Genomic DNA, 15,532 nt, shown 5'->3' on the forward strand with positions numbered 1-15,532 from the left:
CTGTGACCAACATTTAGGCATCTGTGACCAACTATTTACGCGTTTGTGACCATTTGGCTGATTTGTGACCAACAAATTGTGACCATGTGACTAATAGATAAAATGTGACATGTGATTTAAATGATCTGTGACCTCGAAATAATTTTCGAAATAATCTGTGACCAACAAAATTTTTTATTTGAGACCACAAAATAATTTGTGACCAACTAATTTGACGCTATGTGACCAGTTAATGAATCTGTAACATATAATTATGAATCAGTGACCATTAATCATGTAACTGTAACTTTATTATATTTAATTAATAAATATTTTTAATTAACTAACTAATAAACCTGATTTTTTGGTCTTCGTACTTAATACGGTATTTATGAAATTTTCCCTTAAAATTGTGTTTTCTTGGTATCGTCCTTGGCTGTTTTGGGATTGAAGATTTCGCAGTTGGTTCCTCGAGGTTTTAGCCATTGTTTTGTCCTAAATTTCAATGGTTCTAGAATTATTCAAGAGAAAATCTTGTTAGTTTTCCGTCTATCCATATTTGTCACATTTGTTGTCTTAGCCTCCTAGTGTGTCCGGATTTCCATTAGGCCAGTCAATATCTTCATCTTCTTTGGGTGAATTGTTGGTGAACTTATAATGTATTTTAGGAGTGCTACTTTAACATGATATATCCTCGACAAATTTAGTTTGAAATATTGTTCGAGAATTTGATTTGATCTTGTTCTTTATGCATGTGGGATATGTGTCATCCTATACGAATTATGCATTTATTAAAAAAGATTATACGAATTATGTTATATTGCTAATACAATATTTTTCAAAGATAGCATAGAAGACACCTAGCTTCTAATCGCAATAAGTCGGTCATAGTTTTCTCTTCTATACTAAAATTTAAAATTCATTAATGCATACGTTAATATTCATTTATCATATGCTCGTTTCGTTATTTCTCGAAAATTATTGCCGTAGGCCCATTATATAAACACGGTAATCAGCATCTTGACAAAAAAGTACAAAAAGCTCGTTTGAATTAGTACGGGTGAATGTAGTCCAATTTTCAAAAATAAATATATAAATTTAAATCAAACTGAAAACTAATGAAAATTTTATTAGTGGAATGGAACCACTCGGTTTCACTTTGATTTCATAATAATAGATCAAAACCTCAAATAAAAATATTTTTCCACAAGAGAAGGAGCACAGATATTTAGGCTCATTTATATAATTCCTATTTGATTGGGATTAAAATCAAGATTTTAATTTAAGTCAAAGTCAATAATTAATTCTAACTACATATTTCGTGTGATTTACATGTTTTTTTTTTTACCATATATTTCATCAACTTTTTTTTCAAAATTTAATAAAAAAAAAAAAAACTGATTTTAATCTATACCATTCAAGGGGATCAAATTAACATATCCAAAACTAGATTAATCAATAAACAATATGCGATCAGATAATTACAATAATACTAATTGATGTAACATTAATAGATGGACAATCAAAATTACACCAAATCAATTCCATAAACTCGTAAAACCAAAATATTAAAGGAAAAAAAGACGAAAAGATCACCAATCTGAACAGAAAAATGCCTGGCGTTTCTGCTTTTTATTGAACAAACTTTGAAGATTGCATATCACACACTAAATTTTTTTTTTTAAAAAATTTAAAAAAATTGAAAAAAAAAAAACCCTATCTTTAATATGTTCTATGTGGTTGGTGCACTATTTCAACGTTCAATTAATAAAATGGTTTAAAAAAAAAGGGTTACACTGTTTTTTATTTTTATTTTTGGCTTCTAAGTATAGAATCGAGATTAGGACCAAAACTGATCGATTTTGGATTTGAATACCTATAACTGATCCCAACAAAAGTTGGGACTTTTGGTGCAAAATTTTCAGTATTTTTGAAAAGCATTATACAATGGTTTCTAAAATAAATAGAATAGAAGAAAAATGTATAGAATATCTTGTAGTCATTGAGTTCTTGAATTTTTTTCTCAGAACCTCTTCACCAGTGATTTATACCCCCGTAATCGTGTAATTATCTTATAGTTTGAAGTTTTTAAATAATATGATTCTTCTTTTTACATTTGTCGAATACTAAAGTATATAAATAAACATATCATTTTAATTTTAATCAGATGTATACATTTTCTACGACTAATAAGATGTGTACTATAAAATTGGTGAACTTGAATATGCCAATGCCATTCATTTTCCACAACAGAGAATCTGGAATTAGGCTCTATCATGAGAATTAGAATAAGATTTTTAGTAAATTTTAATAAAAATTGTTAAAATATGTGATTAAAAAGTTATGAATTTCATAAAATATGTGGTTAAAATTAATTGTGAACTTTGATTTCGATTAAAATTTGAGTTTTATTTTGTGCCATACAGGGGCATGTTTTATATTTTCACCTTAAGGACATTGATAAAAAATTAATTTGATCCAGACATGATATGACATGATTTTATAAATTTTGATTCATGCATGAATCACATTCTATACATGCTTTTGACAGAATGTAGAGAGAATCTTCAGTAAGGCGGTCGCACCACCTCGATGGGTGGCCCACACACTTCGGGGCACCATCGAGATGACGCTTCGGCATTGGCCAGGCGCACCACATGGATGGTGCGCCCACTCTACTGAAGATTCTTTGCAGAATGTGTGGTTGCAAATTGCATTGGACCAAAAACCAAAATGTGTGGTTGCAATGAACTGAAAACCAAAATGTGTGATTGCAATTGCATTGGACTAAGAACACATGGTGCGTCCGCCTTACTGAAGATTCTTTTCCAAATATAGACCAAAATGTGTGGTTGCGATGGACTACAAACCAAAATGTGTTGTTACAATTGCATTGGACTAAAAAAAATATCTGCACAATAATAGATGTAATAAAAAAAGTGGACGACGACCAGTAGAATCTGCCAATTTGCCATTCATTTTCCACAACAGACAACCTAAGATTAGGGTCTTTGTTTTCACCTTCTATGAAGAAACGTGTTGAAAGACTTCTCACAAAAATTCTGTGTTGTTAAGTCATTATTTAGTTTAGTTAAAAAACTGATAAAAATTTAAGTTCAAGTCAATTATTTATTTTAGCTACATAACTTATAGGATTTACAACTTTTATTAACTTTTCAACAATATATTTCATTAATTTTTATTAAAATCTACTAATTATTTTATTTTAAGCAAAACGAAAGAGGGACTAAATGATAGATTCTAGGGTTGAGCAAAATTCTCGAATCGAACTGAATCGAATCGAGCAGTTCTTCCTAAATTAAATATCCGAATGGGTATCTGGATCCAAAATCGACAGGTTCGGCTCGACTCTCGATTTTAGATCAAGAACCTAATAAGAACTGAATCCCCCTAATTTTTTAAATTTATTTATTTTAAAGAAGCTAAAATATTTTATTTTTTTCTAATTAATATTGCTAATTTGTTAATTTAGTTCAAATCCAAAAATATAATTTCCCTATTTCTGATTTTCAATTCAAGCTCAATTTAATCAAATTGACATAAATTTTATCCAAATATGCTATTCTATCGTAGTCATCATTTTCATCGTTCTGGAGAAATCGAATTGAAACTTGACAGCGCATTTCTTAATTATTGAAAGTTTGCTATCTTTCCCTTTCTAGGATTTTAACAATCAAATCTATGAAAAATTCAGCAAAGAAAGACACAAAAGATACATAAGATTGAATTATGTTATTTTGTAAATACTAAGATTGAACATATCATTAGTTAAGTTAATATATTTTTGTAAATATTAAAAAAATTAAAGTACAGAACCTAGGAAAACCAACCGAATGAAACCAAACCCAAATGGTTTCATAATTAAATTTGAATCCAAAGGTTCTACTTACTAAATACCCGAAAATATCTGGTCGGAATCGAACCGAACCGAACCGAAACCATGCTCAACCCTAATAGATTCAGCCAAATTGTAGCTTAAAATTTGTCAAAGTGGGGCCAAGAGGTATCATTCTTTTATCGATTATGGTTCAAATTTACCTATATTTATTGAAAATATATCGCAAGAATAAAATATTGATTAGACATGCTTATTTGGATTCATACAATAATGCAAAAATGAATGGATAGGCAAACGCGTCCAATTTTTCAAGAGGAAAGGTTTCGTGCAATGATTTTCATGGATTCAGATGTGTACCATTCTTTAATTAGTATTTGTTTGATTAAACTTCGTTAAAAATTTATCAACTAGTCAATTTCAATTTTAATATTACATTTTATGGGATTCACAATATTTATCAATTTTTAAATTATAAATTTCACGAGCTTATTTATGAAAATTTGTTAAAACTTTTATAATAAACTTTGTCAAACAAACTCGAATATATGATGTGTAGAATGAAATTGTAATATTAGTGTTCTTGTTCGGAAGGTGATTATATTGCCACAACATGACTTTATGGTTTGTAATTGCTTGCATGAAGCACAATTTGCAAATGCTTTTGACCGAATATGTGTTTGCAAATGTATAAGACTAAAATTTTCTGCATAATAATGGATGTACTAGAATACTGTGACCATTAGTGTAAAGCTGTCAATATGCAATTCATTTACCACAACAGAGAATCTTATGTTCTCACTCTCTGTGAAGAAACACTTCTAAAGAGTTACGGGAAAAAAATAAAAATAATTCAAACTGAAAACTAATGAAAATTTTATTAGTGGAATGGAACCACTCGGTTTCACTTTGATTTCATAATAATAGATCAAAACCTCAAATAAAAATATTTTTCCACAAGAGAAGGAGCACAGATGTTTAGGCGCATTTATATAATTCCTATTTGATTGGGATTAAAATTAAGATTTTAATTTAAGTCAAAATCAATAATTAATTTCAACCACGTATTTCATGTGACTTATATTTTTTTTTTCAGCCATATATTTCATCAACGTTTTATCAAGATTTAATTAAAAAAAAAAACTGATTTTAATCTATACCAATCAAAGGGAGGATCAAATTAACATATCCAAAACTAGATTAATCGACAAACGATATGCGATTAGATAATTACAATAATACTAATTGATGTAACATTCATAGATGGAAAATCAAAATTACACCAAATCAATTCCTTAAACTCGTAAAACCAAAATATTGAAGGGGAAAAAACGAAAAGATCACCAATCTGAACAGAAAAATACCTGGCTTTTCTGCTTTTTATTGCACAAACTTTGAAGATTGCATATCACACACTAAAAAAAATCACAAAATGTTAAAAACCTATCTTATAAAAAAAGGTTGAACCCCAACTTTGAGGGCCCCCACCGCCCCGCCCCTAGAGATTTGTGAGGGAGGTAAATCGCGGGATGTGTCCCAACAGGTCGGGGAACAAGAGCTACTTGTACACTGCACCTACAAGGAATCCAATTCCACGTTTCAGGAATCGAGCCCCCACACTGCGACTGCCAGCAAGACGTGAAATAACCTCACTCCTATCCTTTGCACCACTAGACTATGCCTCGAGGGCATAAAAAAAAGCCTTAAATTATTTGTACAGTAAATGGTTTCACAGAATAGCTACAGATGTGAGATATGGGGTGGGCTTCACAGGTTTAAAATATTGTCTAAAAATACCATCCACCCTCGATGTTGTGTGTCTTCGGTAGAAGTTTTGTGAACCAATTTTCTGTACGTGTAATCTCTCTCGAAAAAGAAATTGAAGGGTGGAGGGGTTTGAATTATAAATTAAACTACTTTGCCCTCGTTTGGCCCGCGTTAATTTATATCCCATTACATTTTATTTTTCTCTTTCCTATTTTCAACTACACAATTTTTCATAAAATAATATTATACGTAAATCAAAAAATTTTCCTTCTTTTTCAATCTCTCATTTTTCAAAAAAACATTATTCCTCCCATTTTCATTACACAAAATGGGGGTCAAACATAGCTTTTATCAGAATTTTTTTGAGATAATAGTTGACATCCTCTCACAGTACGTGAACTTCTTGTTCGGAAGGTGATTATATCGCCACAACATGACCTTATAGTTTGTACTTGCATGCATGCAGCACAATTTGTAAACGCTTTTGACCGAATATGTGGTTGCAAATGTATAGGACTAAAATTATCTGCGCAATCACGGATGTACTAGAAAACTCTAATCATAAGTGTAAAGCTGTCAATATGCTTTCATTTACCACAACAGAGAACCTAAGTTTAGGGTTTATGTTCTCCCCTTTGTGAAGAAACACGTCCCAAGAGTTATGGAGACATGCTCATTCAGATTCACACACTCATGCATTAATGAATGGATAGGGAAATGCGTACAATTTGTCAAGAAGAAAGGTTCCGTGCAATGATTTTCATGGATTTATTCTTTGTTTAGTGTCAACTAATCAAATTTTAATTTTAATAACATATTTAATGAAATTCACAATTTTTATCAACTTTCAACCACAAATTCCATCAACTTTTTATCAAAATCTACTTATAAAAACCTTTGTCAAACAACCTCTAATATATGATGTGTAGAATGCGATTGTAATGCAAAGGGATTTTGTTTGGGAGGTGTTTATTATTGGTTTAAATTATAAAACAAGTAAAATAAGTGATAGATAAGCGAGTAGTAAGCCTTATGAAATTTGTGGATAAAAAGTAGGTTTGACCAAAAACCTAACTTAAACACTACGAATAACTCACTACAAAAATATAAGAGAAAAGTAATAGAAAGTCTGTATGTGAGCAAGGAAAAAAAAAATAGTGTATTCTTCTCTTCATTGATAAAGTGAAATATATATAAACTATGTTATTTATTTATTTATTTTATTCTTGCACTTATTTTTATTTTTTTTTATTCCAATTAAATATCTTTTTAGATGCGAATGGAGTATCTGAAATAGAAAGATATGTATCTACTATTGGGTGGCCATATGAGATCAATTATGATGAAGGGGAATTAAGACTGATCATGTATGACATGACAATATGGCATGAGTATATATGCATGAAAGAGTCGTCTAAATAGGGTGCATTTAATTAAAAAGTTACCCAACTTTTCATTCCATCACAATCCCGTCCCCAACCTTCTATAAGTTAGTAGAGTTTGTCCCTGAAAATGACATTGAATTTGGATTTGCTGAATTTTCACATACCGTGTGATTGACACATTGTCAACAGTCACATTTAATCCATAGGAGGATTTTTGGTTGGCTCTAGAATTTCCCAAGTTTTCGCCAATAGATCCAATGATAATTTTTGTAGCAGTCCTACAGGGTAGAGGGTCGTTGAGCGAAATAGAGGTACGTAGAGAGTCGTTGGAGTGACATAGAGTACAACCTACGCATTGGTCCAAATTAAATTTAGGATTTGACCGTAGGATCTGCACAAGGCTCCTCCCCAAAGAACGAAACCAATTGCAAGTTTAATTTAAAACATAGCCCTTGTTTGAGCCCCATTTTTCAATCAAAATACATTCTTCAACAGTGATTTGATATCATTTCAACCACACATTCTTCAATAAAATAATATTATACGCAAATCAAAAACTTTTTTTTTTATTTTTTTAACCACATATTTTCCATCAATACACTATTCAAATATTTATTTTCTTCACAAAAATGGGGCTCAAACAAGGGCATAAACTCACTTGACACCATATTGAAAATATTATAAATTATATAATAAACTTGTGTTAGAAGACTCTATTCATAACTATACATTATTAAGATGGAAAAGAAGCTACAGTATTATACCATTCAATCCTATCTAATGCTGCATGATAGGAGGAGTGAACACGACTATTTTTTTATTCTTTTAGCAACAGAAATTCTTCGTTCTCCCTCTAACTACCAGGAGAAGATGGATCTTCAGTCGTCTTCAAAATCAGTCCGATTTTTGGCTGAGCAATCCGAACATTTTCTAATTATGGGTGTTAGCATTTCTATGCCCTTTACAATTCCAAAAGATAGAAACCTATATCCAATCACCATGCCAAATACAATTGCAATATCAATCCACTTGGAGAAACTGGTATCCATTTGCCAATATGTTCTCAGAATCTCATCGCCAGTAATTTTAGATGGCCCTCCTACTTGTAGATTAGGAAATACAAGCCCTTGAAACTCATTCTTGTAGAATCCTTCATTTGCATATTTATGGAAAGAAATGTAATAACCTGGATATTTCCAGACTGGACGTGGAAGATCATTTGGCAACCGAAAAAACCCTCCATTTAGTATCATTATGCCTTGAATTCCGGCACCCGTTATGATTCCCAAGAGATAATTCGGCACTGCGCTCGCTATAAGCATCATTAGGCTTTCCACTAATATCATGGAGGCAAAAAGCATCAATGCGAAGTAGGCGAAGTGGGATATGTCATTTTGTAGGCCAATAAGGTAGTAAGCCATTGCTCCAGGGACAATGGAGATTAATAGCAAGTATGGACTGGAAGATAATGTGTTTCCAATAATAAACGATGCCACACCATAGTGTCCATTCATTCTTTCTCGGGTGAAGATCTGATTTATTCAAGAAAAAATGTTTGTAACTATCACAACAAATTAAGAATTGTTCATAACAGATTTAAAAGTCAGCTTCATGAATTTCTTTTTCTCAACTTTATTTTGGTTCATTGTTCGATTTATTAGAGTACATTGTAAGCGGCGTCCCAACAAAATATGTATTAGGATACAAGTCATAAACTGGGTGATCAGAGACAGGTACTTACTTTCATTTTCTCCGCGAAGGAAGGAAATCCTCCAATTGCCAAAAAGGTCATGAAAGAGACGACGAACATGAGCACGGAACCCCTAGCCTGTCACATGGACATAACCATAAATGTTCAGTTCTATGTGGATTTCTCTCTCTGAATCTTGTTTGTGGAATGTTTGTAAAGAATCTGCAAATTCTCACCTGGATGGAACCATAATCGGAGCCAATATCATAAAAGATGGTGCCGACACACAAGCACAAAGCCAAGTATATTGCAAAGCGAAGCCAGTAATAACCGAGGTCACGGTACATGTTTACGAAAGATCTCTTTGTTAGCACAAGACACTGTGTAATGAATCCCGACTTCTGGCTTCCATTATTCTCTACTTGTCCAACATCAATCTAGGAGGAATATACAACCAGACATGTCTTAGGACTCTTTGGTTTGGTTTATGGTTGACCATAAAAATCCTACAAGAATATGCTATATATAACAACCCATATGAGGGAAAGGTATATATACCTCTAGGCGAATATCATTTACCAATTTCTGAACTTGCTGAAAATTCTCTGATGTCTTGTATGATTCCACAAGAAGGTTAATTGCTTTTTTGGCGCTTCTCTTTTCACCAAATCCTTGTTCAATATCCTACATGCCCAATGAATAAGTGTTGTGCATAGAATAGCTTGTTTTGTAAGTCGTACTCTAGAATACTAAATGATTTTAAGTTAAAAAAATTTAATGATTCTAGCATATTGAGTAACGTGTAAGAACATAGATCATATCTTCTTATTTTACGGAAATATTAGAGTTATATCACAATTATAAATTTTAAACTATCAATTACCTCGTCAAAATCCTGATTAATTGTCCTCAGATAGTGATCTGATGGATTCCTCATAGGTGGACAAGGAAAGCCATTTAAAGCAAAAAACTGCCAAAGTTAGGAGCTATTAGTTCTCCACTTTATGGAACAAGATTCACAATGAAAAAATATCAATAGACGCTTGAAGAAATAATTTTCACCTCGTTTGCTGCCGAAGTTGACCCAAAATAAACTGTTCTACCAGCGGACAAAAGGCAGAGATTATGAAAAAGCTCAAATACTTCACTACTTGGCTGATGAATAGATGCAATTATAGTTCTTCTATCTTGTAGGGCGAGTTTGATAATTCTACTCATAACATGGTAAGCTGCTGCACTGTCCAATCCACTTGTGGGCTCGTCGAGGAAGAGAAGTTTTGGACGCGTCAAGATTTCAATACAAATGCTTACTCTTCTCTTTTGCCCTCCGCTAAGACCTTTTACATTCCATCCTCCAATTCTTGTGTTAATGGAATCTTGTAATCCCATTTCTTGGATTGTGGCTTCGGCTCTTTCCTTCTTCTCGGATTTAGACATGGAATCAGGGAGTTGGAGTTGAGCAGAGTAGTAAACAGCTTCTCTTACAGTCAATGTTGTCATCAGGATATCATCTTGAGTTACATAGGCCTGAATCATGCAAAAGGGGAAGAGAAAATGACCTCTTGCTAAACCATCCCGTCTAAAAGTTACAAGCTTCTTTACTTAAGCTCCCATTTGGTTTTGATAGAAACAAATTTTTAGTAGATTTTCATAGAACTTATGGTTGAAAAGTTGATAAAAGCGGTAATTCCCATAAAATATGATTGGAAATGAGTTTTGAGAAATGGAGGCCAACGAATGACTGAATTATGTATTGGACAATGAGACTAGGTTTTTGTTCTCATACCGAAGTGCCAAAAGCGAGCGATTTCTTTCCACCTTTGACAAGGATTTCTCCACGTTGTCTCGTGTTTGAATCTAATCTTCCTGCATATTGTATTCATTGGTTTATTAGGAGCACTGATAAAACAACATCGAACAAAAACACTAATGAAATCTTTAAACGAGAAACTACTATTATGTTTTGAATACAAATCAGTATTTACCTGCTAATGCATCAAGAAGCGTGGACTTGCCACAACCAGAAGGACCCATGATGGCTAAAACTTCACCAGGTTGGGCGCAGCCAGTGAGTCCCTGAAGGATGGGCCGCCGTCCAGCCACTTTGTCCTGCACCGTCACCCACAAATCCTTCCATGTCAAGTAAATGCCACTTCTTTTTGAGGGTCCAATAATTTCCATTTCTTGTGATACTGAATATTCCATGGTCAGTATAAAATATAGAGAGTAGGTTTCTTTCTCAATGTTTTCTTATATGAGATTAGAAATGAGGAGGTTTATATAGGGATAGAGTCGACGACTAAATAATAATGAATAGACAAGGTGGTTATATGTAGAAGTTAAATTTAAATAAAATGGTGGTGGACCGTGATATCAAATCAAGTAGAGTTGTTGAACTCAAGTGAGTTCAAATTCCATTGTTATCTATGTTTAAAAATTGTGCATGCGTTACTAACAAGGTATGTATATACTTGAGAGAGGTAGCCAAAAATTAGATTTAAATAGATAAATGCATAATTATTAACCTATATACCTTTAAATGAATCGTTATACAAAGGTTGGGATGACGCTTTCGACAATAAATTTATGAAATCTCCTTTCAATAGCAAGATCAAAGTGAGCCAAAGAGGCACACCAGTTGATGTATAATGACGAGAAGCATGATTAAAGTGCATAAAGTATAATTTTTTAAATCTTTATTATATTTTCTATCTTTGGATAGGATAAGTTTCCTTTTATCGTATTATGCTTTAGTTTAATTATTAATATATAATATATACCACCAAGATTGGGTTAATTTAAAAAAGCAAAAGAAAAAAAAAAATCTTAGACTTTAGTGTTTCTATCACCCCTTCATGAAAATTGGTACTCTAGATTTTTATTAAAAAATGAATCCAATAAACTGTTACTCATTGGACTTTTATTATGAAAAGGAACCTATCCCTGTTCGGTATAATTTCAAATTTTGCTTAAAAGTTTAAATCAAAGTCACATATTTAATGAGATTCATTATCTTTATCAACTTTTTAACTACACATTTAATTTACTTTTATCAAAATCTATTAAAGATTTGATTTTTAACTATACCGAATGAGGACCTAATATACATTGTGAGTCAACGTACTAAAAATTAAATTTTAATAAATAAACGAATATAGCAGTTAAGAGTATAAATTTTTAAATGAAATGTGTAACGCGTTGAGTGTAAGAATCATAATTTACATTGGTGACAAAACGGAGTGGTCCTGTATAACATCTCTTGTTCATGCGTGCAGCACATTTTGTACACAGTATGCGACATGTCATTTAGTATAGAATTTGTCCTTTGAGGGACAGAAATTGTGGTTGTAATTAATGTATACCTCTTACACTAGATGCAGCCAAATCCCTGAAAAATGTGTATATAGTTTATATCGTGGATATTTTCTTAACCATGACCCGATGATCTGAGAATTTTCAACGTTGAAATTTCAAAACTTGAGGCAGTTAGCTATGACTATACACGTTTTAATTGGGATGTAAGGAGGAAAAACGATTCCATGTCTTTGTTGTGACATTGGATTATTCTATACATTAGCCCTTGTTTGAGCCCCATTTTCTCATCAAAATACATTTTTGAACAGTGATTTGATGACATCATTTCAACCACATATTTTTTAATAAAATAATATTACATGTAAATTCATAATTTTTCCTTACTTTTAAACCACACATTCTCTATCGTTGCACTATTTCAAAATGCATTTTTTTAGAAAAATGGGACTCAAATCAATCCCTCAGTTAGAAAGCGAGTTAATTGAAATATGTCACTTGTTACACCTCAAAGTCAAGGCTCGAAAAGAAGCCAATGCCTCAAAATCGAGGCTCAAGAAGCCCCACGCCTCAAATCGAGGTTCAAGAAGCCCTAAAACAGAAGCATTGTGTGAGTGACCGAATCTCTATAGCGAAAGTACTGTGTAAGTGGCCGAAGCCCTGAAGTCGAAGTCCTGTCTAAATGGCCGAAGCTCTTAAGCGAAAGCACTATGTAAGTGGCTAAAACTTTGAAGCAGAAGCACTATGTAATTGGTCGAAGTCCTAAATCGAAAACACTATGTAAGTGGCCAAAGCCCTAAAGCGAAAACACTGTATAAGTGGCCAAAACCCATATTACCAAAGCAAATTCGTTTATTTATTAAAATTTATAAAGCACATTACAAGTGACATATTTCAATTAGCTCGCTTTCTAACTAATGTATAGAAATAATTCAGTGTCATCTAAAGAAGAGGCCATGAATAAGTAGGCCCCTTGAAAAGGGAGAGGCTACTAAAGAAGTGGCCTTGAATAATAAAAAATAAAAATAAAAAAACTTAAAAAATGAGAGGTCTCTGATAAAGAGGCTATTGGAAGACCCTTTTTACAAATGGGAGGTATCTAAAAAAGAGGCCATAAAGCAAACAACTAAAAATGTGGTAATACTTGATGAATTAATTCAAAGGCTTCATCCTTGTAGTACAAGACTCCAACGCTATAACTACGATTTTTTCAAAGTATAGAGGTCTCATCCTTGAAGTATGAGACTCCAACACTATAACTACCATTAATATTTTAAATAATTTTTTTCAAGATACCAAATACATATTTTCAAGCTTCCTGGCAGTTCCAACAGTTCAACTGTGAAATTCGACATTTCAAAACCATCACATTAGACATTTCAACTGTCGAACTCGACGTTTAGAAACTGTTGGGATAGCTAATTTAACTTTCGAAATTCAATTATTTATTTCACCTTTTACTATTGAATGGATGTAAGTATTCGAAAGTATCACTTTCATGCTATCAAATGTCGACATATTGATTGTACAGAATTCTTACCATTTCAATCTTGACTTTTCTGATATTAATAATCATTTGAAATTTATCATCTTGCATTGGGAAAAGTTTGTTTATGTGGACGACGAATGGAAGTGAAGAGTGGACCAAACCGCTTTCATTGTAGTTCCAACAAGTATTACCCTATGCATTCGCTATGGTAGAGTTGGCTATAACCCCATTCTAACATAACTCACAACTCACGTAAATAAGCTTGATGTCTGAAAGTGGTTGAAATTATATTTTGAATGTACCCCAAATAGCGTTGTACATTCTGAAGTTATATTATCATTTTTATTTTATTATCGTTTGCAGACATTAGACGTGTTTAAGTTCACAAGCAAAATAATTACACAGACAAAAGTTGCATACCATCTAGACAGAAGGTTTCTATCATTCTCGACAGATAATTGTAAATTAGAAAATTTGACTACAAATAACATTTCATTATCGCTTGCAGACAATGCATAAAATCTTGATAGTTAAACTATCGATCCCAACAGAATGTTTCTGTCATTCTCAATAGTTGGCTATAAAGCATAAAATGTAACTACAAATAAGAAGCATAAGAGATAAGTTGTTGCAGAACATTTGATAAAGACGTTATCATATTCATCACTGACAAAACTATAATACATAATTTAGTACATAGACGTACACAAATATAGCCCACTTCAATTGTTGTCGAAAATTGAATTCCCCCCCCCCCCACTGTCTTCATCAAAATCATCCAAACTTATGACAATTATTTCGGAAGGTGGAATGTTCGCCAACGATTCATCATCATTGGATTCATTTTCATACGGAACCATGAACTCAAACACATCATCAAGTACAATTGTCAGTGACCATGAGACTTCACTTGAAATTTCATCTAGGTTGGGAAAATGAACTTTAGAAATGGCTCTCCTACCATTTGGAAGATTGACTTCCTCATTATTCAAAGAAATTATGATGGGAAAAATGGGGACAAATAGGTTATTGACATAGGCTCATTCAAATTCAACAGTTCGTTGTTTCTCGTGGATGAACCCATTATTTCAACACAGTTTGTATTGAGTGAAATTGTTTAAAATGTTTTATATACAAAGTGTCACAAAGTTGGAGAAATGTTTAAGTGTAACTGAGACGAAAGTCAAACCATTCTATTTATAATTAAATTCTCGAAGGGAAGCAATTACAGTCTCTTAGAATACAACCACCAAATCACAACTTTAAGTGTTGCTTGAGTGACAATTGGTGTGATGATTTAAGGTCTAAGTGTACATTTATCCTCTAAACTTTGTTCATAATTCATGGAAAAATGAAAAATAAATCATGTGTACTATTTTATCTCAAAGTTTCATGCATGTAGTTGTTAATAATCAATTTTTATGGAAATTTTGAATCTTAAATCATGTGTAGCATTTTATCTTAAAGCTTCCTGCATATAATTGTTGGTAATCAATTTTCATAAGTATTTTGTATATTAATTGTAGCATGGTCCTCAAGTATTTTTGGTATTTAAATTTCTCATAATCAAACTTCAATCAGAAAATTCAACAATTTTTCTTCTACTAATCAAACAATCCAACAAGTATGAAAAATGAGAAATGATAAAATATGTAATCAGACATGGATGTAACCACCAAATCGTGTTTATAATCACACTCTTGAATGGAAGCAGAATGAGGTCATTTACTACACTATCACAAATCGATTTTAATGTAGTAATAACAAATTTTGTCACACTATTTCTTTACTCTCTTTCTCCTCTCCTTGATGTATGGAGTCCTAGTAGATGCTACATGAAATCAAATGTGTGTCTATCACCACCTCTTTGTGTTACCAACATTGTTGCTTTCAGCGGGTATGGTGGCCACCTCCGTTACGCTACAAGTTGAGTAAACTTCCTCATTGTCCAAAAATGACACTTCAGGCTCTATGGCTCCTCCATCCATTTAAAAAACAACATTTGCAACACTAACCGACATAAGTTCAGTATTTCTAATTTGCAAATTACAGAA

The 15,532-nt window shown here is 32.4% G+C and overlaps 1 protein-coding gene across 1 annotated transcript; it reads right to left on the reverse strand.

The window, feature by feature from the left end:
* Positions 1-7,654: 7,654 nt before the first annotated feature.
* On the reverse strand, positions 7,655-10,953 carry LOC111367539 (ABC transporter G family member 11-like). The gene is made up of 8 exons (XM_022988477.1): positions 10,663-10,953; positions 10,464-10,543; positions 9,740-10,204; positions 9,561-9,647; positions 9,236-9,361; positions 8,914-9,114; positions 8,729-8,815; positions 7,655-8,519 (listed from the first exon to the last, which is right to left on the reverse strand). The coding sequence occupies exons 1-8, from the start codon at positions 10,880-10,882 to the stop codon at positions 7,866-7,868; spliced, it is 1,920 nt and encodes a 639-aa protein (XP_022844245.1). The 5' UTR covers positions 10,883-10,953; the 3' UTR covers positions 7,655-7,865.
* Positions 10,954-15,532: the final 4,579 nt, after the last annotated feature.

Source organism: Olea europaea, chromosome 18, assembly GCF_002742605.1.
Source record: "Olea europaea var. sylvestris chromosome 18, O_europaea_v1, whole genome shotgun sequence".
Lineage (NCBI taxonomy): Eukaryota > Viridiplantae > Streptophyta > Magnoliopsida > Lamiales > Oleaceae > Olea > Olea europaea.